Source organism: Dipodomys spectabilis, unplaced genomic scaffold (genome assembly GCF_019054845.1).
Source record: "Dipodomys spectabilis isolate Male_0828 unplaced genomic scaffold, ASM1905484v1 ptg000026l, whole genome shotgun sequence".
Lineage (NCBI taxonomy): Eukaryota > Metazoa > Chordata > Mammalia > Rodentia > Heteromyidae > Dipodomys > Dipodomys spectabilis.
This window is the reverse complement of record NW_024870703.1, coordinates 8,004,738-8,030,627: the sequence shown is the minus strand read 5'-3', so window position 1 is coordinate 8,030,627 and position 25,890 is coordinate 8,004,738. Positions and strand designations below refer to the sequence as shown.

General features: G+C 37.8%; 1 protein-coding gene across 2 annotated transcripts in view; it reads right to left on the bottom strand.

Annotated features, from left to right (window-relative positions):
* Thada (THADA armadillo repeat containing) overlaps positions 1 to 25,890 on the bottom strand; it is a 309,811-nt gene that overhangs the window by 243,654 nt on the left and 40,267 nt on the right. For both annotated transcript variants that reach the window (XM_042675483.1, XM_042675482.1), the window contains 5 exons: positions 23,959 to 24,094; positions 23,548 to 23,684; positions 21,039 to 21,197; positions 17,700 to 17,857; positions 9,749 to 9,858 (listed from right to left, as the gene is read on the bottom strand). In XM_042675483.1, coding sequence (XP_042531417.1) covers positions 9,749 to 9,858; positions 17,700 to 17,857; positions 21,039 to 21,197; positions 23,548 to 23,684; positions 23,959 to 24,094 — 700 coding nt within the window. The remainder of the gene's footprint in view (positions 1 to 9,748; positions 9,859 to 17,699; positions 17,858 to 21,038; positions 21,198 to 23,547; positions 23,685 to 23,958; positions 24,095 to 25,890) is intronic.

Genomic DNA, 25,890 nt, shown 5'->3' with positions numbered 1-25,890 from the left:
GACTATTTCCTGACCTACAGGTACAATTAGACAAGGCAATGATTCTAAAATATGTAAGTGCCTTAAGTTTGTTTCTATGAAAATGCTCTTCCAACACTGCAGATTCACAAAAGGCTTTATCTCTATGCTTAGGCTCTAGTCATTGTCTGTGTGTTTGTGGTATCTGTGGTCCATCATGTCTTATCCCCTGTGGTCAAAGACAGCTTGTACAGCACAACATCTGGACTCAAAAAATCATTTGTTAGCCAGGCACTGATGGCTCATGCTTATAATCCCAGCTAATCAGGAGGCTGAGATCTGAGGATCTCAGCCCAGGCAGGAAATACAGTGAGGCTCTTATCTCTAATAAACTACTCAGAAAAGGCTGGAAGTAGCATTGTGTCTCAAGTGGTAGTGAGCTAGGTAGGCTTGAGCAAAGGGACACAGGCCCAGAGTTCTAGCCCAGGATCAGCACACACACACACACAAAAATCATTTGTTAAAAAATCATTTGTTAAATCATTGATTAAAGAATCAATCAGTGTTAGTGCTAGAGGCTACACTAATTAGCTGTACCCTCAAGTGAGCACAAAAGCGAAAAGGCAGGTGTAAAAATGAGGGACTGCTCAATGGTGAAGTCACTGTGCCTATTCAACACAGAAACCTAATCTAGAGTTTTGGCTCTTCAATGAACTTTCTGTCTCCTGCCCAGTAAGGAAAGATTACTTTATAAGGAAGTGATTTCAAAACTCCAATGTTGCTGGTGTTTATGATAATGAAAGGACTGAGAGGTAAAAATGGAACTATGCAAGGCTCACAAGAACAATGCAGCAAACTCTAGCTGTTTGTTTTGGTTCCTCATCACACAGTCCAGGGGTCAGTAAGGAAAAGGGAAAGGTTCCAGAATGAAGAAGCAGTTCCTGGTTCTTCGTGCCAAATCTATGCAGTCATCCACCACAGACTCGGGGAATTCCAATATCTTGCTAATATTAGTGAATGCTCTCCACTAAAAGAGCAGATGTCCTCTGGCTGAAGGCACTTCTGTTTTACTTGACTATCTTGCCAAGCTAATACAAAATACCCAGTGTCTTTAGCCTCTGAGTATATCACAAAATTTTAAGTTTCTTACTAAGACTTCAAGATTCATTATTATTTATCTACAAAATATTCCTGTCAGATCAGTCTACCAGTTCTAAAAGAAGCTTACTAAAATATATTCAACTTCCCACAATCTTTTTTGTTGTTGTTATCGGTCATGGGTCTTGAACTCAACAGCCTGGGCACTTTCTCTGAGCTTTTGTGCACAATGCTAACACTCTACCATTTTGAGCCATAGCACCACTTCCAGTTTTCTGGTGATTAATGGAGATAGGAATCTTACAGTCTTTCTTACACAGGCTGGCTTTGAACCGTGACCCTCAGATCTCAGCATGTTGAGTAGCTAGGATTACAGGCCTGAGTAGGCACTAGGTTCCCACAATCTTTAATAAACAAAATCCCCAGATTTTTTCACTCAGAAATTAGAAACTAGCATTGTACAATAAGTAGAGTGCTCAGAGCTGAATGAAGTTTACAGCCAGTCTATCTTCTTTTATAGAAAGAGAATACAGTGTGCCAGGGAGATTAAATGGTCTTATTATGTGTTTATAAGCTTGGCAGGTGCAACTTGCTTGATTTCATAACCTATGTTCTTTTCTCTATGCAGAGGAGTTAAAAAATTAATCAAATCACTCGTTTTCTTTTTCATCACAATCAAGAAGGGGCCAGAAACTGAAAAAAAAAAGTCCAAAGGAAAGATACAGGCAGTTTTTTCTTATTGCTTTGCTATGCTTACGTGGTATAGCCTGAACCCCTACTAAAATTGACAGAAATGAACAAGCAGGATAGAACAGGGTGTTCAGGCTTTGTGTTGTCTTGAGCACCACTGGAGCAAATTATTTTTCCATAAACAGATTAGTCTAACTTCTATCCAAAGAGCTATCTCACTCACAAAGGATAAGTATTTGAAGATAAGCATAAAACCCATAGAGCAAAATCAAATTACATATGTGGTATACCCCACTAATTGGTCATTAGACTATTTCGTGCCAATAAATTTGATTCCCTGACTACAAAGTAGCTTTCCAATGGTTTTATCCATCTACCCAGGGGGTAACACAGTGATTGTGTGTTGAGTTCTGATTGACTATGTTATGTGTGCATTGTTTAGTAAGAAATGTTATCTTCATTTCCTCAAACTCTTTCAGTATCTTCCCTGACTTAAGAAAAAAAAATTTACATCTCCAATTATTTTATAACTAAATTCTCTACTCCATTCATTCTTTGGTCAAGTACTATGTTTATTATTCCAAGGTTTGTGTTTATTATTTCAATTAAACTAAATACAAACAGATGTGTGCAGGAAGGCTGTGTATGTACAAAGCACATTTGAAAAAAGAGACATAATCCTAAAGCATGCTGCAACATTAAACCTGAAAAAAATGATTTGCCCAAAATGAGAGCCAGTGAGAAATCGACCTTATCAACTGAACCCATCTTAACCTCCCTCACCAGCTATCACATCTTGTTGAGATTGATTGCAGGCTGAAATATCAGGGGCTATTTGGAAGCCTTAGCTGCAGGCACAGGCAATAACAATGATCAAATCTAAATGGAATTACCAACCAGAGGGCCGTAGAAAGAAGAACAAGATATGGTGGATTAATACTGGTTGGAAGAATGTTTTTTTCTCTTAATATTTAATATAATTTCCCTGAGATCAAAGAGAAAAAAATAAGACTTTATGGGGTTATTCACTGAGAAAAAGGTCCTCTTGTTCTTGTATCTAAATGACAATGTATGATTATGAAGATGTTGAAACTGATGTTCAAATTTCTAGAAAGAAGGCATTTTCTGACTTAACCATAAGAGTAACCTTAAAAATAAGACTTCAAGGGTCACTAGTAAATCATAAACTGAAGACACAATGAATTTAAAAAAAAAAAAAAAACTTAAGCTGGGCACCAGTGGCTCACACCTAAAATCCTAGCTACTCAAGAGGCTTCTGTGGTTCCACATCTATGAAACTCTTAATTAATCATAGAAAAAGTAGAGCTATGGTTCAACTGGTAAAATATTAGCCTTGAGTATAAGGAACTCAGGGACAAAACCCAGGCACAGAGTTCAAGCCTTAGCACCAGAAAACAAACAAACAAACAAAAAAAACAAACAAAACCTTAAGATAGTCTACTTCCCCCCCCCAAGCCTTTTAATCAACTAAAGAAAAAATATGTATTTTCCTTTATAAGAATGTGAGCCAGAATGCCTTATAACTTATTCTTCATTTAATGCTTAATATTTCAAATAAAATTCAAAGGCCATTCAGTGAGAATTAAGTATCTTCTTTAAGCATATTTGTCAAATGAAATAAAAATTTCCCTCCAATCTCATATATTAGGTTTATTTTTACATTTTATTTAGATACATATTTTTTTTTTCATTCTCAAGAAAGGTAGAAGATTTTTTTTTGGGGGGGGAGGGTCAATCATGGGCTCAAAGTCTGGGCCTGGGTGCTGTCCCTGAGCTCTTCAGCTCAAGGTAAGTGTTCTACCAATTGAGCCAAAGCCCCACTTCTGGTTTTTTCTGGTGGCTAATTGGAGATAAGAGTCTCACAGACTTTCCTGCCAGCCTGGCTTTGAACTGCAATCCTCAGATCTCAGCCTCCTGAGTAACTAGGATTACAGGCATGAGCCACCAGCGCCTCGCAGAAAGTATTTTTTACTATTATATTCAGTTGTTAAAGAATTTTTCTTTGTTGGATTTGAATCATGGTGGATAATATTAACTGGTGTAAGTTTAAAGGCATTTTAAATCACTCTGCCTAACATAATGGTTGATATCCATGAGTTCGCACTATTATTTTATTACAAAAACTGCTAAATGTCACAGCTTTCTTTTATAACAGTAATATAAAAATACTTATAAATGTAATGATGTAAAAATACTTATAAAATTGTAAAAGGCAACTTAAAAAATACTTTTGCCTGATCCTGTTAACTAAGTCTCCCAGTTTTGTGTGTCTAGGCCTTTGATCTGAGCTATTCTCTGCTGCAGTCAACTTTGCAATAGCTTGGGCTCCTAGAAAGAACAGATTTACTGATAAGCATCTTGTATGGAAGGCAAACTGCCCCTCAAACAGGCAATGCCTTCTTTTTATCACCTTAAGTAGCCAAAAACTAAGGAGACCACCTTTAACCAGCTCTATTCCAGTAAGAAAGTGATAACGATTTCAAAATTCTTCCAAAGGCGAAGACTGAAATATGGTCAACCAAGCCACCCACACCTATGACATGGACTGTTTTAACTATGCAGACCTTCCTCACCTCCTGCCCCAATTCTTCCTATTTAACCTAAAGCCAATGTCTATACTCTAGAAAATAGCCAAAGATATACTGAAGTGCTGTTTTTCTATGGCTGCCACGTAATAAATCTCTTTCCTCTGTACTTCACCATGTATCTTCATTTGGCATATGGGGACAAATAGCTGGACCTAACTTGGGACTTCTGGACTTTGGACCTGGGATCTAAAATCCTAGTTTCAGAATAAGCCATACTTATGAGCAGCACAAGTAAAAAAATGTAAAGAGGAAGATATTAGCAAGTACTTACAAATTCTCCTTCTGGATTTAGAATTATAGTCAATTAGTTTGTTTTCTAACTTATGATCAGACAAATAAAGTTAAAGTCCACAACTTAACATTAATTTAGAATTCTGTTCATTTAAACTGAAAGGCCAAATTTAAATAGTAAAGCCACAGACAGTAAACAAGTAATTACAAAATTAATCAGAAACTTTAATGTACTTAACCACACAATTGAATGCTTAGGTAGACAATGATACACAGGCAGATAATGATGGTTTTATTTATTTTTTACTTTTGTTTTTCAGTACTGGAGTTTGAACTCAGGGCCTCACACTCAGCTTGCTTGCTCATAGCTGACACTCTACTACATTTTCAACCAGGCTGTTTTTTTTGAGACAGGTCTGGTTATAAATCCCAGGCTGGCCTTCAGCCTCAGTCTACGAACTGCTAATTACAAGTGCCTACCAATATGCCTGCCTAGATAATGCTGCTAGAGCAATCTGACAGTAGGGTAAATGTTATTTTCCTTCTTTAGAGATGAACAGATCAGAGGCTAAGGAGATTAATGTTAGCAAAATCTCACTGCCAATAAACAAAATAGATAAACATAGAATTAAGGATCTGAGTCACAGATTACTGTTATTTCCCAGTCCTATAATACTTTTTTTTTTTTTGGTAGGTCATGGGGCCTTAACTGTGGGCCTGGGCACTGTCCCTCAGCTCTTCAGCTCACTGTTCTACCATGTGAGCCACAGCACCACTTCCAGCTTTTTCTGTTTATGTGGTGCTGAGGAATCGAACCCAGGGCCTCATGCATGCAAGGCAAGTACTCTACCACTGAGCCACCTTCCCAGCCCAATGCTATACTTTTAAAAGAAAGTATTCATATTTCATCAAATCTCAACTCGAAATTGCTACAAAAATCAAAATACAGAAAAGTATCACAACATACTGCTTGTATTTGGTGCATACAAGTATTGATCTAAAAAAATTTCCCAGAAAAATAAACAGTGACTTCCATTTTTATCTATCCTTCGATGATTAATAGTGAAGTTAGTTTATATTTGAAAACATTTTGAATAATCCTATTAAAAACCAAATTAAACGACGTTGCTCATGTTTAACTTTTCAGTTATTTCTCCATTAATCTCTCTAAGTGCTTTCTTCCTTAACACAGCTGTAGTTTAAAGGGGGGGGGGAGCACTTGGCCTCTAATACTGTGGTATTTTTGTGAACACCCAGGCCTTTTTGCAAACTTTTTAAATGTTGTATGCCTAAACAAGTTTTTCATAATTTAAGAGCTTATGAAAAGCTTTCAAAAGAAGTCCAAGAGAACAGATTTTCTTTTAAAAATAAAGACCAAACAAAAGAAAGCCACACACACTGTTGAAGATGTTCTGTGCAAAACATTTTGTTCAGCAGATTTGAAATGTCTCCAAAGGGATCAAGAACCACTTGGTCTGGAAGCAACATCCGAGAACTCATAAGAGACTGGTCAAAAGCCAATAGTGACAGCCATGAGATCTTTAAAGTAGATTAAAAGTAGCTGTGATACCAGGCACTGGGCCTTTCCTGGTCTTCCTATCCTCCTTATCTGAAGTGCCTTCAACTGCATCATTACAAAGTGGCTCAAAAGCCTCTGTCTTGGTTCTCTGTTATTGTCCCTTTTCTGCACTCCTCTAGACAGACTTCAACCCTACTAATAATGATAATTATGGAGACAACTCAAAAATCTCCATCTGGTTCTGCTGAATCACCTAATCTGCTACTCCTAGTACTGACAAATATTTTCAGTAGGATATGCCAACATTATCTCACATTCAATACATGTAACATAAACTAACTTCATCTTTATCAAACCAGTCACCTTTTTTCTTAGAAACAAAGCCAGAGGAGCAAGCACAGACTCCCTGGTAACCTTCATCACTCATATGCAATCTGTTCATGTGGCAGATTCAAAGATTGCCACATTATCTTCCATCCACATATATTTCTACAATATAATCTTGCTACTTACCACCAAAAGATGAACTACACCCAGTCTAGCCTACAGACTCATTTATAACGCAAAGAATATAACTTAAGCAATGCTGTGAAAATTCCCAGGGTAGGTCAGTAGCAAGCATATAGGTTTATCTGCCCTCTTCTGTTGGATTATCCTCGCTGGGGAGGCCCACAGCCATAAAAGAAGTTTAGCTAACTCAAGACTTTTATGCTGAATAAGAGGGTACAGTAGAGCCAACCAGGTCCAGTCGTCTAACCACCACCAATCAAGGTACCAGAAATGTAAGCACAGCTGACTTGGATCATTCTTGACCAGTTCATTGGCTAGCTGGATGTCACCAACTGAATCAGTAAACATCACAAAGAGAAGAACTGCCCAGAACAACAACAAAAAAAATCATGAAATATAAGAAAATATCTATGGCCTTCTTCCTAATCATTCAATCTCTCATGTATGTAGTTGTTACTCAATGGTGCCTAATGTTAACTGAAAAGATGTGATATTTGTAATATGTGCTTGAAAGTATTGTTAGGAAACCCTCAGCACCTCAGATCTAAATGGTTATAACTGAAGTCAGGCTCTCCCCCATTAGTCTGTCATTACAATTATCTAACTTAATACTTCCAACTAGAAACTACTCACCAACTCCATAATCTCAAACTTTACATTTGGAGGAGTTCTCATCAGTATCTATTTTACTTGATCTGTACAACAAAAGCCAGAGAGCTCTGACTATTAATAAGGCAAATATTATTGTTTCTTCTTTTAGAGATTAAGAGATCTGATCTAAGGAGGTTAATTCTAGCATAATATCACTGAAAATAAATGGAATGGATGATACACATAGAACTAAGAGCTTGTGTCATAGATAATTGTTATGCCTCTATTCTATTATGACACCTAAGATCTAGCTCTGATAGTAAACATTTGATGTTTTCTCCCAATTATGCAAAAACTCAATCTATCTAGTCAAATAGCATTTCATACTAACCTTACCATAGCAGCAACAACACTACAAGATTATTTATTAACTTAACAATAAGCCATATTGGTACTAGATTTATAGATATTTACTCACAAACCTTCCTTGATACTTAAACCTTACTTATGCTTGAATATAACTCCTGCCTCCTCCATAAATATCTACCAGCCCATCCTTGCTGCTTTCTCTCTCTTCTGTTCATTACTACAGGATTTTTAAATTTCATTCAAATTTGGGTAGCTTTATCTTATGAAAATATGTTCACCTTACTTTCCAGGTAGTATCCCATCAAAATATACTCAAACATACAGTGATACTAAGTGCATACAACCAGTGCCTATCCTTGCCAGTCAGGGGTCATGACACATCTTTTATATACTTTATACCTGCTATTACACAAACTAAAATAGAAGCTCTTTAATTACCAAAATGAGTCTGATAAAGAAGTATTCTATTTCTAAAGCACAGCAGTACACACACTGCTAAATTCAAAATCTAGTTTAATTTATTCAAAGGAAATGGAATATGTTGCATTATGAGAAAAAAATATCCTTAAGCCATGTCTACACTAGAAACTTGAGTTGAAAACATAACAAAGTATTTTGAAGGGCTAGGAAGGTGGCTCAATGGTAGAGTGCTTGCCTTACATGCACGAGGCCCTGGGTTAGATTCCTCAGCACCACATAAGCAGAAAAAGCTGGAAGTGGTGCTGTGGCTCAAGCGGTAAAGCACTAGCCTTGACCTGACGAGCTGAGGGATAGCATCCAAGCCTAGAGTTAAGGAAAAAAAGAAAAAAAAAATGCTGGGCCCCGGTTGCTCATGCCTGTAATCCTAGCTTCTCAGGAGGCTGAGCTCTGAGGATAATGGTTCAAAGCCAGCAGGGCAGGAAACTCCAAGAGACTCTTTTTTTTTTTGGGTCCGGTTGTGGGGCCTGAACTCTGGGCCTGGGCGCTGTCCCTCACCTCTTCAGCTCAAGGCTAGTGCTCTACCACTTGAGCCACAGCGCCACTTCCGGCTTTTTTCTTTTTGCTTATGTGGTGCTGAGGAATCGAACCCAGGGCCTCAGGCATGCAAGGCAAGCGCTCTACCACTGAGCCACCTTCCCAGCCCTCCGAGAGACTTTTAACTCTAATAAACCACTAGAAAGCCAGAAGTGGCGCTGTGGCTCAAGCAGTAGAGCACTAGCCTTGAGCTGTAGAGTGCAGGGATAGTGCCCAAACCCAGAGTTCAAGTCCCACGAACTACCAAGAAAAAAAAAAGTATTTTGAAGATCAATAATTTAATATCTGTGACATTTTACAAATAAGATTTAAAGATATTGTGTGTAGCTCACAACTCTCAAGATATTTTATAAATTTTTTTAACAAAAAGAAGGGAAAAGTTTCAAAAATATTCAAGCTGTAGATGTCTTAATAGACAAAAATAAAATGTTTGCTAAAGCTACAAGGCTGGCAAAATGCTGTTTCATTTCAAAAAGTTTCCAGGCAATAAAAATGTTTTCCTGGAAAATACTACCTCTTATTTAGAGAACACTTGCCATGAACACTTAGTCATTAAGCAATTTAAGGTTTCCTCACAAGTTCTTTGGAAGAAAGCTATTATATGATTAAATGAAATTACAACACCTATAATGTTAAAATATATATATATATATATATATATATATTTAGCTAAATATATGAAGTTTTTCAGGTAAGGGCAAAAAAATTATACTTTTGACTACTTACTGTTATTTTAAGAATTTTCTATAAAATAAAATTATAGGGGAAAAGAAGACAAAATCCATGTTTTCTCTCTGTAATAAATACAAATCCCCAAACTCCAAGCTTATTTTATTCAAATGCCAAGTTAGTTTCAAAGAAACAAAACATTCATTTCATTCAAAGCAAAGAAATAGTAATTTCAAAGCTATTTTTAGTAAAATTTTGAGTTCATGTCAAATCACCTTTCAATGAGAGAGCAACTAGGTTTAGACATTTCATTCAATCATCTGCAGTACATCATACAATGAAACCTAAGAAAACCATTTCTTCCAAGAGCTTTGTAGTCAACCAATTTTTATTCTTTTCACATCAAAAGGCACAACTAAATTCTACTCCAAGCACATGATTTGTACATTCTCTTTTAAAAAAATACTACACAAAAGGATGTTTGTTTTACCTGTTTAGTATTTCAGTGAGTTTCACAAAACCAGTATATGCCAGCTCAAATGCTCCTCTGTGTCTGGACTGTAAAAGGTGTTGTTTAAAATAATTTCCCATTTCTTTCACCTTTAACAAGAACAGCAACAACAACAAAAGTTCAATTTATGCTTACATTGATAGATACATTTATATCCACAATGCTAGTTAGAACTTCTACCATTTAATCTTCATAATGAATTATCTCTATTTCACAATGAGAAGACTAGGGCCCAGAAAGGCTAAACAATTTACCCAAGGTCATCCAGCATGTTAGCAGTATGTTCAGGCCATGAAAGCAGCAATCTGATACTAGAGTTAGTCCTCCAAATCTGCCTCAACAAACCTCAACATCAACTCTGTTAGCTCTTGTCATTCAACACCAACATAAAATCACAGGAAGCAACAACACACAAACAACATAAGTTTTCTCTTTAATTTTTTCCACTTTTATTGTAGGAAAATATCCATGTTGAAATTTACCATATGAACCATTTTGCAGAATAAAGTATGATAGCATTAAAGATAACCAATTTTGCTGGGCGCCAGTGGCTCACACCTGTAATCCTAGCTACTCAGGAGGCCGAAATCTGTGGATTGCAGTATCCCAGGCAGGAAAGACCATGAGACTTTTTTTTAGAGAACTTTATTTAAATGTGTTCTTCATGCTACAATGTAACCCTTTAAAATCAATCAAATACATAACATTAAAATTTATGATTTAAATGACAACCCACAACCACAGCTTCTAAACTTCGACAAGGCAGCTTCAATATCCAGAACACCTTATCATAACTGGAATGAAATCCCATCTCAATGCAAATTTAAGAAAAGAAAACAGAATATTATCATAATACCAAAATGTATTCAGATACTATACGTCTGCTTCTTAAATCTCTACACTTGTTCCCCAGCACTGGGAAGGTTTGTTTTTCTGATACCTGGGTTAAAACTCAGGGCTACCTGATTACTTGGCTGGTACTCTATCACTTGAGCTATGCCTCCATCTTGGCTTTTTGCTGATTATTTTGGAAATGAGTCTCAAAGACTTCCCTGCCCAGACTGGCTATGAATCTCAATTTTCTAGATCTCAGACTCCTGGGTAGCTAGGATTACAGGTGTAAGCCACTTGTGCCCAGGCAAGATTAGTTTAAAAACAAAAAGACAGCACCCAAGCCAGGTATCGGTGGCTCACACTTGTAATCTAGCTACTCAGGAGGCTGAGACCTGAGGATCATGGTTTGAAGCCAGCCTAGAACAAGCCCTGGCAGAAAACTCCCCATGAGTCTCTTATCTCCAAAAACCACCAGACAACTGGAAGTGGTGCTGTGCTGTGGCTCAAGTGGTAGAGCACTCACTAGCCTTGAGCTGAAGAGCTCAGGGATCTGGCCTAGGCCCAGAATTCAAGACCCATCACCAATAACAAAAAAAAAAAATCCACTTTTATGCAACTGTCAACATGTAGAACTTTTTCATCTTTCCAAAGTGAAATCTCATGCCTATTAAACAATAATTCCCAATCATTGCTTTTTAGAGATATGCTGTTGATGTAAAATTTAACACAATGACCTCCTAAAAGAATTCAACAGGTGTTATTTTGAGCTAAACCATAGAATCTGCCAAAATGTCACCAAATCACTTTCTCCATGAAAGATTAGATAAACTATGAAAGGTCTGTAGATGTTGGTCAGTGATAGAGCACTTGCCATGCATGTACAAAGACTTTGGTTAAATCCCCAGTGTGCGCACACAGACACACAGGTATAAGACACAGATATAAGCTGGGCGCTGGTGGCTCACACCTGTAATCCTAGCTACTCAGGAGGCTGAGATCTGTGAGGATCTTGATTCAAAGCCAGCCGGGGCAGGAAACTACATGAGACTCTTATCTCCAATAAACCACCAGAAAACCGGAAGTGGAGCTGAGGTTCAATCGGTAGAGTGGTCGCCTTAAGCTGAGGAGCACAGGGATAGTACCCAAGCCCAGAGTTCAAACCCTACAACCAACAACAACAACAAAAAAGACACACACATAGATACAACACACACACACAAAACACACACAATCTATTTCTAGCTTTCTTCTGTCTCTCTCTGTATATACACTAATTGTCAAAAGCCACAATTAATAGGTATAGTGACATATGCCTGTAATCCAGCACTCAGGAAGCTAAAACAGGAAGATCATGAATTCAAAGCTAACTTGAGCTGCCAAACAAGATTGTGTCTCAAAAAAAAAAGAGCCACTGTCTTATTTCATTTCTAATATAGTAATTTTGGAAGATTTTATGAAAATTACCAAGTCTTCAAAATCTAAATTCCACCCTCCAAATATGTAAGAAGCCCAATAATCCTACCAAAAGAAACATGTTAGCTAATCTGCCATGACCATTTCTATTACTAGAGAAATAAGATTCTGAGGTGTTTCAAGCCAGAGGAAATAAAAGCAAGTCAAAGAGATAGTATCTCTCTTTCTAAATTCTTCTTCCCCAAGACAGATATTAAAACACGTTACTGGCAAAGTGCTTTTCTGTGGACTTAGGACAGTTCAATGTCTTTCTTAAGCCAAGATCACATTTTCATTGCTTCCTTTATTCTCTTTTCAAAGGGATCTACCCCCAAAACACATACAATAAAAGATCTCAGAAGTCTGACCAGTGAGCGGGTGGTCTTCTAAAGAGTGGACCTTAGCCCTAGATTATCTTCTACTAAAAATTAGAATGATTATTCTATGGATGAGAGTGACATCTAGATGTTTTTCTTCATTTTATTTAATCTCCCAATAAACCCACAATGATAATAACCAGGTTTATTATGGATTTTTGTCTTTATAGAATATATAGGGTTACCATGAATCAAACATCATGCTAATGGCTAAGCAGTTTACTTCTAGGGACAGATGAAAACAAGTTGTCTTCCAAGCACTGGTGGCTCACACCTGTAAATGTAGCTACTCAGGAGGCTGAGGTCTAAGGATCATAGTTCAAGGCCAACCTAGGCAGGAAAGCCTGAGACATTCTCATTTCCAATTTACCACCAAAAAAAGCTGAAAGGAAATTTGTGGCTCAAGTGGTACAGCATTAGCCTTAAGCAAAAAAAGTTAGCCTTATGCAAAATAAAGCTCAGCAACTGCACCCAGGCCCTGAGTTCAAGAATTAGCCCTAAGCAAAAATTGCTCAGCAACTGCACTCAGGCTCTGAGAGCTTGAACTCAGGGCCTGGGCTCTGTCCCTGAGCCTTTCTGTGCTCAATGCTAGCACTCTACCACTTGAGCCACAACACTACTTCCAGCTTTTTCTGTGTATGTGGTACTAAGGAATAGAACCCAGGGCTTCATGCATGCTAGACAAGCACTCTACACTAAGCCACATCCCCAGCTAGTATGAGCATATACTAAGTACTTGGTACCTGCCAGACACTTTGCTGTACCTATTGATATGAATGGACAAAGGATAAACTCTGACCAAGTAAAATACACAAGACAATTTCCTTTAGTCTTATGAGTGCTGATAAATGTGTAATCCACTAATAAAGCATTACAGAAAAGCTAATCAACAAAACACACAGGAGTGTATCAACCCAGTTAGATTTGTATACCTTACAAATTACACCGAAATATAAAATAGGAGGCTTTTTATCTTTTTTAGCAGTTGGCAATTATTTTTATTCTGTGTCAATAATAGGGGAGAGGGTAGAAGCAGGTGTGAAATTATTTACACAGAAGCTTCTTTTCAGAAAATATTAGGGGAAAATATGAGTTGAAATTCCACAAAGAGGAAGTCACTTTTAAAATTCAGCAGGCACTGAGTATCATATATCCCATGGAAGAGTACAAATAAAATGTATCAAGCAAAAGTCTATCAGCAAAATATCAAGCTAGAAACCTAGACATACACCAACTAGTCAGGAAGCTGTGTGATAAGGTTGTGTGCACTATTCACCCTTGAAGGGTTTCAACTTACATCCCTCAAAGCAGGTTTAATCTCTGCCTCTTGTATAGGGACATTATGAAAGAACCTTTCATTCTATGATTACAGGGCAGGAGGAAAGTCAGACATGCCACTAAATGAACACATTTTCACCTTGGGAGAAACTGGTGAGAGCCCACTGCATCACAAGAAGTAATCTAAGGAAAGGATCATTTGCTAAAAGTTCAATAGTGAGTTATCTAACTGTCCTGTGGCTTGCAAAAGTGAACTTAGTATTAGAAATGGGGAAAATTTAACTTAAAGAAAAATTAAATAAGCAGATCAGAACAAAGGCAGCACTGTGCCGAATAAACACAAACTGGGAAGGAGAGAATTAGGTTCTACCACAAGCCAGAGCTGCCACAAGCCAACTTTGTAATCTTGGGTGAAGCAGGTAATACCCGGGGTCATTGTGTCCTCTTGTGTGAGGGAACTGGAGAACATCCTCTCTGTGATCCTTACAATGCGAACAGCACTGAAAAGTCGATACTATAAATGAGAACTAGTTCTTTTTGCCATATGACAGAAATCTCCAAACTATAATCTTACTTCCTATTAGCCTGGTAGAAACTATACTTATATATGTGATATTGCAGTGGCTAACTCTCTAACAAAAGGTCACAAAAATCAGGGTAGTCTTAAAAGAAATCTTCCTTGATCTCTACACCCAAGCCATCAAATTTCAAATTATAAAAAAATTGTATTTCTTTGTCAAGATTGAAAGGTGAATGGAGAGAATTAGGCCAAGTACCAATATTTTAGGGAATATGGAAGACATACACTGAGGAAAAAAAGTAGATCACTTATTGCAGGAAATACAAAACCCAAGTTTATATTTCCTGCCATGTAAGGGCAGAATTCTACATACAAGTCCCTTAGCTGCTTCATTGTAGTCAAATTCATCCAAGGAACTGACTCTTAAAATGGTAGTTTTGCCACTAAGTGCAAGTCTAGTTATGTAAGGGCAACATCTATCAGGCAACTATATCTTAGGTGTGGCCCAGTATTTCCACTATAATTTACATTCTTCTGTCATTTAAATTAATATCAACCTAACTACATAGGAGTATTTTTAATTTAAAGAAGCAAAACTTGGGCTGGGAAGGTGGCTCAAGAGAAGTGGTAGAGAGATTGCCTTGCATGCCTGAGGCCCTGGGTTTGATTCCTCAGCACCACATAAGCAAAAAGAAAAAAGCCGGAAGTGGCGCTATGGCTCAAGTGGTAGAGCGCTAGCCTTGAGCTGAAGAGCTGAGGGACAGCGCCCAGGCCCAGAGTTCAGGCCCCACGACCGGACCCAAAAAAAAAAAAAGAAGCAAAACTTGTAGTTGAGTATAGAGGTATATATCTGTAATCCTAGCATTCAGGAGGCAGGAGTACCAGGATCCAGAATTCAAGGCCAGACTAGGCTAAACAGTGAGTCTTTAATTCAAAAACAAATAATGATATAAATATTTATTTATTTTAACTTACTGTAAAAAGTGCTGTGCAGAGGGGTTACAGTTACATGAGTAAGGTAATGAGTACATTTCCTATCAAGCTTGGTTACCCCCTCCTTTGTTTTTTCCCCTACCATCACTTCCCTCCCCACATTCCCCAACTCCTTCCTGCCTCCTCCACCACCCTCCCCAAGTTGTAAAGTTTGTTTTCAACATAGTGTCTTGTACATCATTGTTACAATGGGTCAACCTGTGTCCTTGTTTAAGCATTTGTTATTTCCCTTCCCCTCCCCAAATTAGAAAAAATGTATACACAAGATGCAGGGCACCGGAATCAAATAATAAAGTGAAAACAAGTGTTATACCATAAGAGAAGAACATACAAAAGAAACAAAAAAAGTCACATAGTACATTAAAACAACAGTGACAAAGATAAAACCTCTTGTATCGCTATCTTGGGTTCATTTCACTTAGCATAATCTTATATGGTCATATCAGTACATTTCTTTGTGAAGTATCACCCGCACCCTGCTTTTCTCCTAGTTTTTTTTTTTCCTCCTGACCCTCCTTCTCCACCCCCAAATTTATATTTTTTTAAGGAGCAAAACTTTATATTTGAAAGTAGAATTCCTACAGTAATGTAAATTATATTTGATTTCTGGTTGACTCAGGATTTTCATAGACTAAATGTTCCTGAACTGAGTCATTTCTTTAGTCATCAAATCAAGAATAAATTTTCAATCGGTCTCTGGTGGCTCACACGTGAAAGCCTAGGTATTCAGGATGTTGAGATCTGGGGATTGTGGTTCCGGGCCAGCTCAAGCAGGAAAGTCTGTAAGGCTTTTATCTCCAATTATCTACCCAAAAAGCTGAAAGTGAACCATGGATCACGGCAGACCACAAGGCTTCAACAAATACAAAACAAAACTCAAGAACAGTGCCCAGGCCCTGAGTTCAAGCCCCAGGAGGCGTGCATGTGCACGTGCATATACACACACAGAGAATAAAGTTTTCCCACAGAGAGACAAGTCATCACACATACTTCTCATACCAAGTATAGATGGCTACCACATGAACAGTCCACTGGAGGCTCACCGGAATGAAAATACCCTTTCACCCTATGTTCTCAATTTAATCAAAGTTATTTCATATAAATTCAGTTGATTAAGCCAGAAACTTTGGTAAATATGTCAAGCCAAAATAATTTTCATAGGATGCTTTTAAGTCTTTCTCACAGTAAAAGCAAAATGTTTCCCTTAATTTGTTTTTAACACTAAAAACAAAAAAAAATAGAGGCTTTCACTTGTCCTTGGAAAGAGAAACTGACAAGTCAAGGGATTTTAACACATGTTTACTTCACAAAATGTTGAACATCAGTGAAGTAATCCCTAAGTGAAGACGTTGGAATTGGAGTTATAGCAGTCACCAGCAATGACTCTAAGTTACTGCAGGATATTAACTAGTGCCTATTTGATTTGGAAGAAAATGAGGGACACAATGATGCCCATAATGTACCATTAGCCTGCCTTTCTCCTCTCTGAAGCCTTGCAACATCACAAGCCCAGCTGCTAACCAGATGTAAGCACATGAGTCACAGAGCATGAGAATAAAAATATTAGCATTTTTTCCATGAAACAGGTCACGTGCTTATTAAAGAAATAATCAACATTAGCATACTACAATGTTTGTTTTGTTCTTGAATGTTGTAATGCCCTATGGAAAAAATTATCTTTATTTGAAAAAGATTAAAAATGAAAGTACATGTTATACATCTTTACTAGAAAACTGTGGGAAATAGATTTGTTGAAACCATATGGAAAGGAAGAGGGAATCAATTAAAAAAAGAAATCTAATAAATCTAAAATATTTCCAAATGAAATGCTTGTGGTAAGCTAATTTCTTGTAAACACTGCACTCAGGTCCCTTGAACAGTCCCAGATGGTAAACTAACTTTGTGGTCTTAAAATAAAAGTCAGCCAAAAACACCAAAGTGACTACAACTTTATTATCCAAGTAAGGCAACATAAATTCCATAATCAAGCCACGTTACTTTTTATGCCTTTGTGAAATTTGAGAGATTTGTGGCGCTTTGCTAAATAATTTCAGCTAGAATTTGTTTATATATGACAAAAAAATTAAAATTAAAATAATGTTGCAGTTAAAAGTGAGGTAAAATCTAGCTATTTATTTAAAGTATTTGTTGAGCTTGGATAGAGCTCAGTGGTAAATTGCTTTCCTAGCAAGTGCAAAGTCCTGGGTTCGATCCCCAGTACCAACAAAGAAAAGATAAATAAATATATATATATATATATATAGTTTTTTTAAAAAGTACAAAATATTTGTAAAAATGCCATAGTTTGAAAATACATTTAGAGATTAATATGCTAAAGTTATGAACTTTTTTCAAGTGAGATATACAAAAATTTAATCCAGGAAAACTCAAAACCTTTCAAGTTGGGGTCTAAACAAAAGCTTGTGATTTATGTCTTAACCAAAAATGATAGCTGGTAGAATAAAATCTACCTTACCTGATCCACTGTTAACAACCCATCAGACAGTTCTGGCACAGACTGCATGGGAAGGAGTTGGCACAGAGTGCCTAAAAGTAAAGCCACTTCCTTCATACTTCTCCAACAACATACCAGCACCATCTGAGCAGTTACATCACATGTTTTTCCTTCTTTACCTTAAAAAAAAAAAAAAAGCTTGCAAAACTAGACAATTATATCCCAGGTTCTTTTAACAAGCTTATTCATAATTTCCCTGAGAATAGTCTGCTTAAACCAACCAATTTGTCATATGTTCTATTTACTTTAGAGAAAACATTTGTACAGCATGTGCTATGAAGAATCATACTGTTTTACCAATTTGTTTCTTTTTCTTTTTTTTTTTTTTTCCAGTCCTGGAGCTTGAGCTCTGGGCCTAGGCATTGTCCCTGAGTTGCTTTTGCTCAAGGCTGGCACTCTACCACTTGAGCCACGGCACCACTTCTAGCTTTCTATATTCCTTTAACTAATTGGAGATAAAAAGTCTCACAGGCCAGCGCCGGTGGATCACACCTGTAATCCTAGCTACTCAGGAGGCTGAGATCTTAGGATCGCAGTTCAAAGCCAGCCCAGGCAGGAAAGTCCGTGAAACTCTTATCTCCAATAAACCACCAGAAAACCAGAAGTGGCACTGTAGCTCAAGTGGTAGAGCGCTAGCCTTGAGCTGAAGAGTGGAGGGACAGACTTCCCAGAGTTCAAGCCCCACAACTGACAAAAAAAAAGTCTCACAGATTTTCCTGCCTGGGCTGGCTTTGAACTTCGATCCTCAGGTCACAGCCTCCTGAGCAGCTAGGATTACAGAAGTGAGCCACTGGTGCCTGGCCAAATTTGTTTTTTTCAAAATAAACTTTAAAATAAAAATATGTTGCTCCAAAACTAAATCTAACCTTTGGCAATTACTGAAACAAACTATCCCTGCCTGCTTCTCTCTCATCCATAAAATATTAATGGTCAACTATAATAAACGTACTTCTTTATTTTCATTAAGGTTTATCCTAACAAGTGAAATAAAACTCTTTTTAAGACAGGGTCTTGCTGTATAGCTCAAAGTAGTCTCAAATTCTCAACTCTCCTGTCCCAGCCTGAATGCTCAGCTAGAACAGAACTTATAAAATTTAAGGAAAATAAAAATTATTTTTCAAAATATTTTTAAAGCACGTGATCTATAAGCTGTAATTTCCTTACTTTCTTATTCTAGTTTTAGGAGCATGTTAGTAGTGACATTTTAAAATCTCAAACTATTAAATTTTTTTCTAGGCAGTCCTGGGATTTAAAGTCAGGGCTTGGGCTCTGTCCCTGAGCCTCTCTGGGCTAGCACTCTACCACTTGAGCCATAGCACAACTCTGGTTTTTTGTTTTTTTTCTGTTTATGTGGTACTGAGGAATTGAACCCAGGGTTTCATTCATGCTAGGCAAGCATGCTACCACTAAGCCATATTCTCAGCCCAAAACTAAAATTTTGAAAGGCAAATTAAGCAAAGTATAAGTGGCTCAAGCCTACAATCTTAGCCACTCAGGAGGCAAAGGTCAGGAAATCAAGATTCAAGATCAATCTAGGCAACAGAGTTCCAGGGACACCATCATAATCAATGGCTGGACTGTGCCTGTGATCTGCTGTAACATAGGGAAGCAAGATTAGGAGAATGGTAACCCATACTAGCAAAACCAAGATCCTACCTCAAAAATCATCAAGGCAATAGTAGAACTCACTAGATACTATGTTGAAAATGAATATACAATTTGTAGTGGGGACAGAAGGGAAAACCTGGAAGACAGCAAAGGAAGGGGTAATACAGTCCCCACAAAAAGTACTCATTACCTGACTTAGGTAACTGTAACCCCTCTATACATCACCTCTATAACAATAAAAAAAATCATCAAGGCAAAAAGGGGACTGAAGATATGGATCTGTCCAGTAAGCATCTGACCCTGAGTTCAACCCCCCAGTACCACCAAAAATAAATACAAGCAAAAATACAAAAATAAAATAGCACAGTTTTTTAAAGATCACTAAACAAAAAGGATAAATTATACATATACACAACTGTAATCTGTAGGTATAAAAAGGTATACATTATAAAGAGAAAACGTGAGACCAAGGAAGAAATGATAGACAATTCTTGTTTTTTTTTAGTTTATATTTAGCTCTATATTGAAATTATTACAATAAGCATATTTTTAGTCTTAAAATGTAATAAACATGTTTTAATTTTTGTAATTTAAAAAATATATCTGCAACGATAAGTTTTTACAAGACAATATCTCCATCTAGTGGAGAATATAAAATATACAATAAATTATTGAAAAATTACTATTTTTAATGACTTTTTATAGCATTACAGAAAATTCAATAACAACTAATGATAAAAACAAGCTCTGATGACTCAAATTCTGAAAGCAAATCATATTTTGCCAAATAATGAAGTTTTCTTTAAAAGACTGCTTGACCCAGCCTAGTGCTGATGACTTATGCCTATAATCCTAGCTACTCCAGAGGCTGAGATCTGAGGATTGGGATTTGATGCCAGTCTAGGCAGGAAGTACGTGAGACCCTTATCTCCAATTAGCCATCAGAAATCTGGAAGGAGAGCTGTGGCTCAAAGTGGTTGAGCTCTAGCCTTGAACAAAAGAGCTCAGGGTCAGTGCTCAGTCCTGAGTTCAAGCCCCACAACCAACTTAAAAAAAAAAAAAAAAAAATGACTTTAAGAGCTCTAAGAGCCGGGTGCTGGTGGCTCACGCCTGTAATCCTAGCTACTCAGGAGGCTGAGATCTGAGGATCAGGGTTCAAAGCCAGCCTGGGCAAGAAAGTCCGTGAAACTCTTATCTCCAATAGACCACCAGAAAACTGGAAGTAGCGCTGTAGTTCAAGTGGTAGAGGGCTAGCCTTAAGCTGAAGAGCTGAGGGACAGTGCTCAGGCCCAGAGTTTAAGCCCCACAACAGACAAAAAAAAAAAAGAGCTCCAAGAGGAGACAAAGAACCACATGCAGGGAGAGGGTGAGTGCTCCCCAGACTCAGATTTATTATGCATGACTGTTCTTACATCATCTGGGGAAAGTGGGATTTAGTACTCAAAAGCTATTTATTATAACATGGGGCAATATCATTTTCTCATTTTAGGACTTCATTCCAACACAATCTTCATAGGACTATTATGCACAGAACTGCATCCTCTTATTTACTACATTAAAAAAAAAAAAAAAAGACATTCTGTGTGTTTTACTGTTAGTACTTAAACATGTGGAGTTGGAGGTATAGCTCAATGGTATGATCAAGGCTCTGGGTTTTATCCCCAATACAATTATCAATTCCATATATACTACCTTTGATTTCTGCAGAGCTTTCAAAATTTGATACAGTAGCTTTCAAGTCCTCCAAGTCAAAGCTATCACATTCATTCAATATTTTGGTTTGATTGAAGAAATCATTGGTGTCTCGAGGCTGAATCTCACTGAGAATCACCTGCAAGCGGCTTCCTGACTCTGAGGGAGAAATATGAGAATATATAAAACTCTAGTTCAACATACATGTAGATTTTCCTTAGGGATGCCTACCCTCCAAATTCCTAAGATTTTCAACAGCCAATGATCAGCTCTACTGGTAGAGGCACACAGGATAAAGAATGTGAAAATTATTCATACAATGTGTTCATGACTATGTAACTGTATTTGGGGGGATGTGGTTGAGATGGTACCAAGGCCATGTACTTGGGTAGGCTTCCAGGATACCATGGAACCACACCTCCAAACTGTTTTTCCATATTATTTGTAGCATAGGGACTCAATTCTCAACCAGGTGCATGCCTAAGCAGTGATCTGTCTCCTGTCATTGATAAGATCACAGGTACCCACCACCATGTAATCCAACTTCCCTCAATAGAGACAAATACTTGTGGACATTTCTGCCAAGGGTGGCCTGGGCTCATGATCCTCCAAATCTCAGCCAGTGACAAGTGTGGCTCCCAGTTTTGTTTTGTTCTGAACTGGTATTGGGGTTTGAACTCAGAGCTTTATGCTTACTAGGCAGGCAGTTACTGCTTAAGCCACACTCACAACTTCCTTACATGATTTAGTAAAGAACAAAATCCAACATTTTCTAAGGAAAACACTTTGCTCCAGGCTTGGTTATTTTCCCAAGGTATTTTAGTGCTGGACAGATAATATGTGCTCAGAATTCAGAGTATTCTTACCACAAGACCCTCATCTGTGCTCCAAAACTTTATTTCAACATCAGATATAAATTTATTTTCAATTTTTTCTGTGCATTCAAAAGTATACTCCAGTTGGGAGCCAGTGGCTCACACCTATAATCCTAGCTACTCAGGAAGCTAAGATCTAAGGATCACAGTTCAAAGCCGGCCTGGGCAGGAAAGTTCATGAGACTCTTATAGCCAATTAACCACCAAAAAACTGGAAGTAGAAGTATGGCTCACGTGGCAGAGCAAAAAAACTAAGGAACAGCATCCAGGGCATGAGTTCAAGCACTAGTACTGGCACCAATGGAAAGGAAAAAGTATATTCCATGTTTGTGCATCCCTTTTGTAACTAAAATCTTGAAATGTGTGTGTGGGGGGGGGGGGGGGTCCTGCTACCTGGGACATACCAGGCACTGAATTTGGTCCCTGCCCTTTCAGAAATTGTTCAGTGACAAATGTTGATTTATATCTACTTCTACAGGGCACTGGACCAAGCACAAGGAAGGAAAAGCCATACAGCATAGAATCCTTGTTAAGTTACAATTCCATGAAGGAAAACTCCTTGTGAGGAGAAGAGCAGTAAGGATAGTCTGAAGAGGAAAAAGAAGCCAAACCACTACAGGACTGGGTCTGAGATCATTGAAGTCTTGTGGACAAGGAGGTTAACCTGGGACAGGATGCAAGGGTGAAATAAAGATTGTCTGTAAAATGATGAATTGGATGAATATAAGAAATTTCTTTGGACTTAGCAAGAAGGAAAGAGAAAAAGATAGGAAAAATTGCAGGGAAATCAGCTGGAAGACCTTGGAAGTTGTAACCTAGGCAAAAGTGGAAATATGCCTGGCGAAAGTGAGAAAACACAGGTGAAAAGAAAAGAGAATTAAGAGATGTTTATGGGTAACAATGAGAGAATGTGGAGATGGGCCGGATAAGAGGAGCAGAGGAGAACGTGTAGGCTCCTAACCTGATCTGTGGAAAGAATATTTGCAGAGAGGGAAGGGTTGGGTGAGGAAGGAAAGATGATAGCTCATGAGTTTGGTATTGAGCATGTTCACTACTGCCCTTTCCTTTCATTAAATGGTCTTTACTCACTGCAGATACCTAGCAAGTTAGCTTCCCTGGCCACGCCATCAGTTGCACTGAATCACACTGCTTTCTTTCCCAGTTTCAGCAACCACCTGGTAGGCTAGGTTCCAAAATAACTATAAAACCCATTTTTATTCTAGGGAAGAACCACCTGATTAGGTGGATATAAATGGAGAGGGGAAATTTTAATAGTTAACATTAATAAAAGGGCAAAATAAAAGGGCAAAAATACCATTAAAGTAATTCAATCTGTTTTCCTCAGACTTTTTTTTTTTTTTTGGCCAGTTGTGTGGCTTGAACTCTGGGCCTGGGCGCTGTCCCTCAGCCCTTCAGCTCAAGGCTAGTGCTCTACCATTGAGCCACAGCACCACTTCCGGCATTTTCTGCTTATGTGGTGCTGAGGAATTGAACCAGGGCCTCATGCATGCAAGGCACACACTCTGCCACTGAGCCACTTTCCTAGCCCTCTCAAACTAATTTTTATAAGATACACAAAAAAAATGGTTAAGAGAGAAAGAGACAATGAATAATCAAAGGATAGCAAGGCTGACCTGAATCAGTGTCCATGGGGATGAGGCCCTCGGGGGAGGAGCTCTGAATGACTGGTGACACTGCAGCAGAAAGCCTGTAGGACAGCAGCAGGAGCTTCTCCACTACTGGTCTCCATTCACTCACCAACTGCAGGCTGCTGCAACCAGGACATCAGGGACACTCAGACCAAAAACAAAGCTCAGATCTCAAAACAGGAAGTTAACAAGTAATAGGAGCTGAAAGAATCTGCTTCAATAGTGGAATACGTGAACTATCCCAGACATAAAAACACTTCTAAACCAGTAGAATTAAAAATCAAATTTTCAGTTCTCTTTAAGGCAACATTCTGTTCCAAGGACACCTTTCCATTGTGGTTAAAGCCCAGATATGAGTTTATGTACGAGACAAGAGACAGCTGAGGATGTTCTTACTTCAGAGGTAACCTCTGCAAAGCTCCTGTAACACAATGGACTCGGCCATACATTGGTGATACTGCTGCTGCCTGAAGCAGACAATTCTCAGCCTGACATACTTCTTCCTCCAGATTTTCCATCAAGCATTTGATAACTAGAAAAGGCAAACAGAAAATTGAAGTAATGCCAATTTTAAAACACACTTATAAATTTGAAAACAGACAGTTCCTATGAAAAGACACAACTGAACTTTATATTAGATTTTGAATTTGAAAGATTTTGTTTTCAGGTTACCCAACATTTTATCCATGTCTAGCTATAAGCACTAAAGAATGAAATGTTTTCCCATAACTGCTTGGATCTATGACAGCATTCACTGGACCATTCATTCCTCCTAGACAGCCTCTAATTGGATACCAAACCTCAAGCTTGTGTGGCTTCAGATACTTGGACTTTCAGAAACAGCTTTATTGATATATAATTCACAGACCATACATTTAAAGTGTTCAAGTCACTAGTTTTGGAATAGTCAGAAATATGGGCATAAATCACTACAGTTTTAGAACAATACTTTTGTTATTAGTAGTCACTTACCTCTCTGCAACTCTAGGCAACCACTAACCTATTGTCTCTATGTATTTGTCTATTCTGGACATACCATATAAATGGAATTATACAAGATCTTTTGTGACTGGCTTCTATCACTTAGCATAGCACAATGTTTTCAAAGTTCATTTACGCAGCACTCATCAGTATGTCATTTCTTTTATCATGGCTGAATAATAACAGTCCACTGTTTAGACATGTCACATTTTCTTTATCCATTACTCAGCTGATAGAAAAGTAGAGCGCATACTCTATGGATGTTTGGGTATATTCCTGTTATGGACTGGATGTCTGCATCACCACCCCTATCCCCAGCAGTATATGAAGGTTACAATTTCTGCACATCCTTATCAATATCTGAAATTCAGTTTTTTGAGAAATATTATTATTATAGCATGTTCCTGGGCATGAAGTATTTCCTTCCCTTACCATTCCCCCAAATGAATGATGTTGAGCACTTTCTCACATGCTTCATTTGCATGTCATTTTTTCAAATTTTTCTATTCAAGATTCTTTGGGTGATTTTTTTTGTCCCCTATTGGGACAATAGGGGACTTGACTTGCTGGCAGGCACCCTACCACTTGAACCACATCATCACTTATGTTTGCATTGCAATAGAAACATTTCCATAGAAAACTAAATAAAGGGGAAATATAAGATAATGGTGTCACATCTAAGACTGAAGGCACAATGACTAAGTCATTCTACTTTTTTATTGACCATAAAATCTGAAGCATGTATATTAGAAGAGCTCTCTGATAATATTCACTCTGGCATTATTTATCTAAAGAAAATTATCAACAGGAGACTAGGTTACTAATTTATATAATGCTAATTAGTACTAGTTAAATAAAAATCAAAATCATGTAATACTAAATAACATATATTCCAGACTATAAAGGGACTTCAGAAATAAGAGTCTACTTTTTCTGTGTGTGTGTTTGTGTGCGTGTGCGCACGCACGCACCAGTCCTAGGGCTTGAACTCAGGGATCGGTCATATTTGTTCAAGGTTAGTGCTCTACCACCTGAGCCAAAGCTCCACTTCTAGCTTCCTTTGGTGGTTACTTGGAACTACAAGTCTCACAGACTGTCCAGGCTAGCTCTGAATTCTGGTACTCAGATCTCAGCCTTCTGAATAGTTAAGGATTACAGGCATGAGCTACTAGCACATGGCTTGCTCATTTATTTATTTTTAATAAGAAAGAATATCACTATGTTGCCCAGTCTGGTCTCAAATCCCTGGGCTAAAGGACTATAGGCATGCACTTGGCACCTAGAAAAGAAAAAATAAGTTCTGTTTTCTTCTGTTTTGCAGTGCTGGGTATAGAACCCAATGACTCA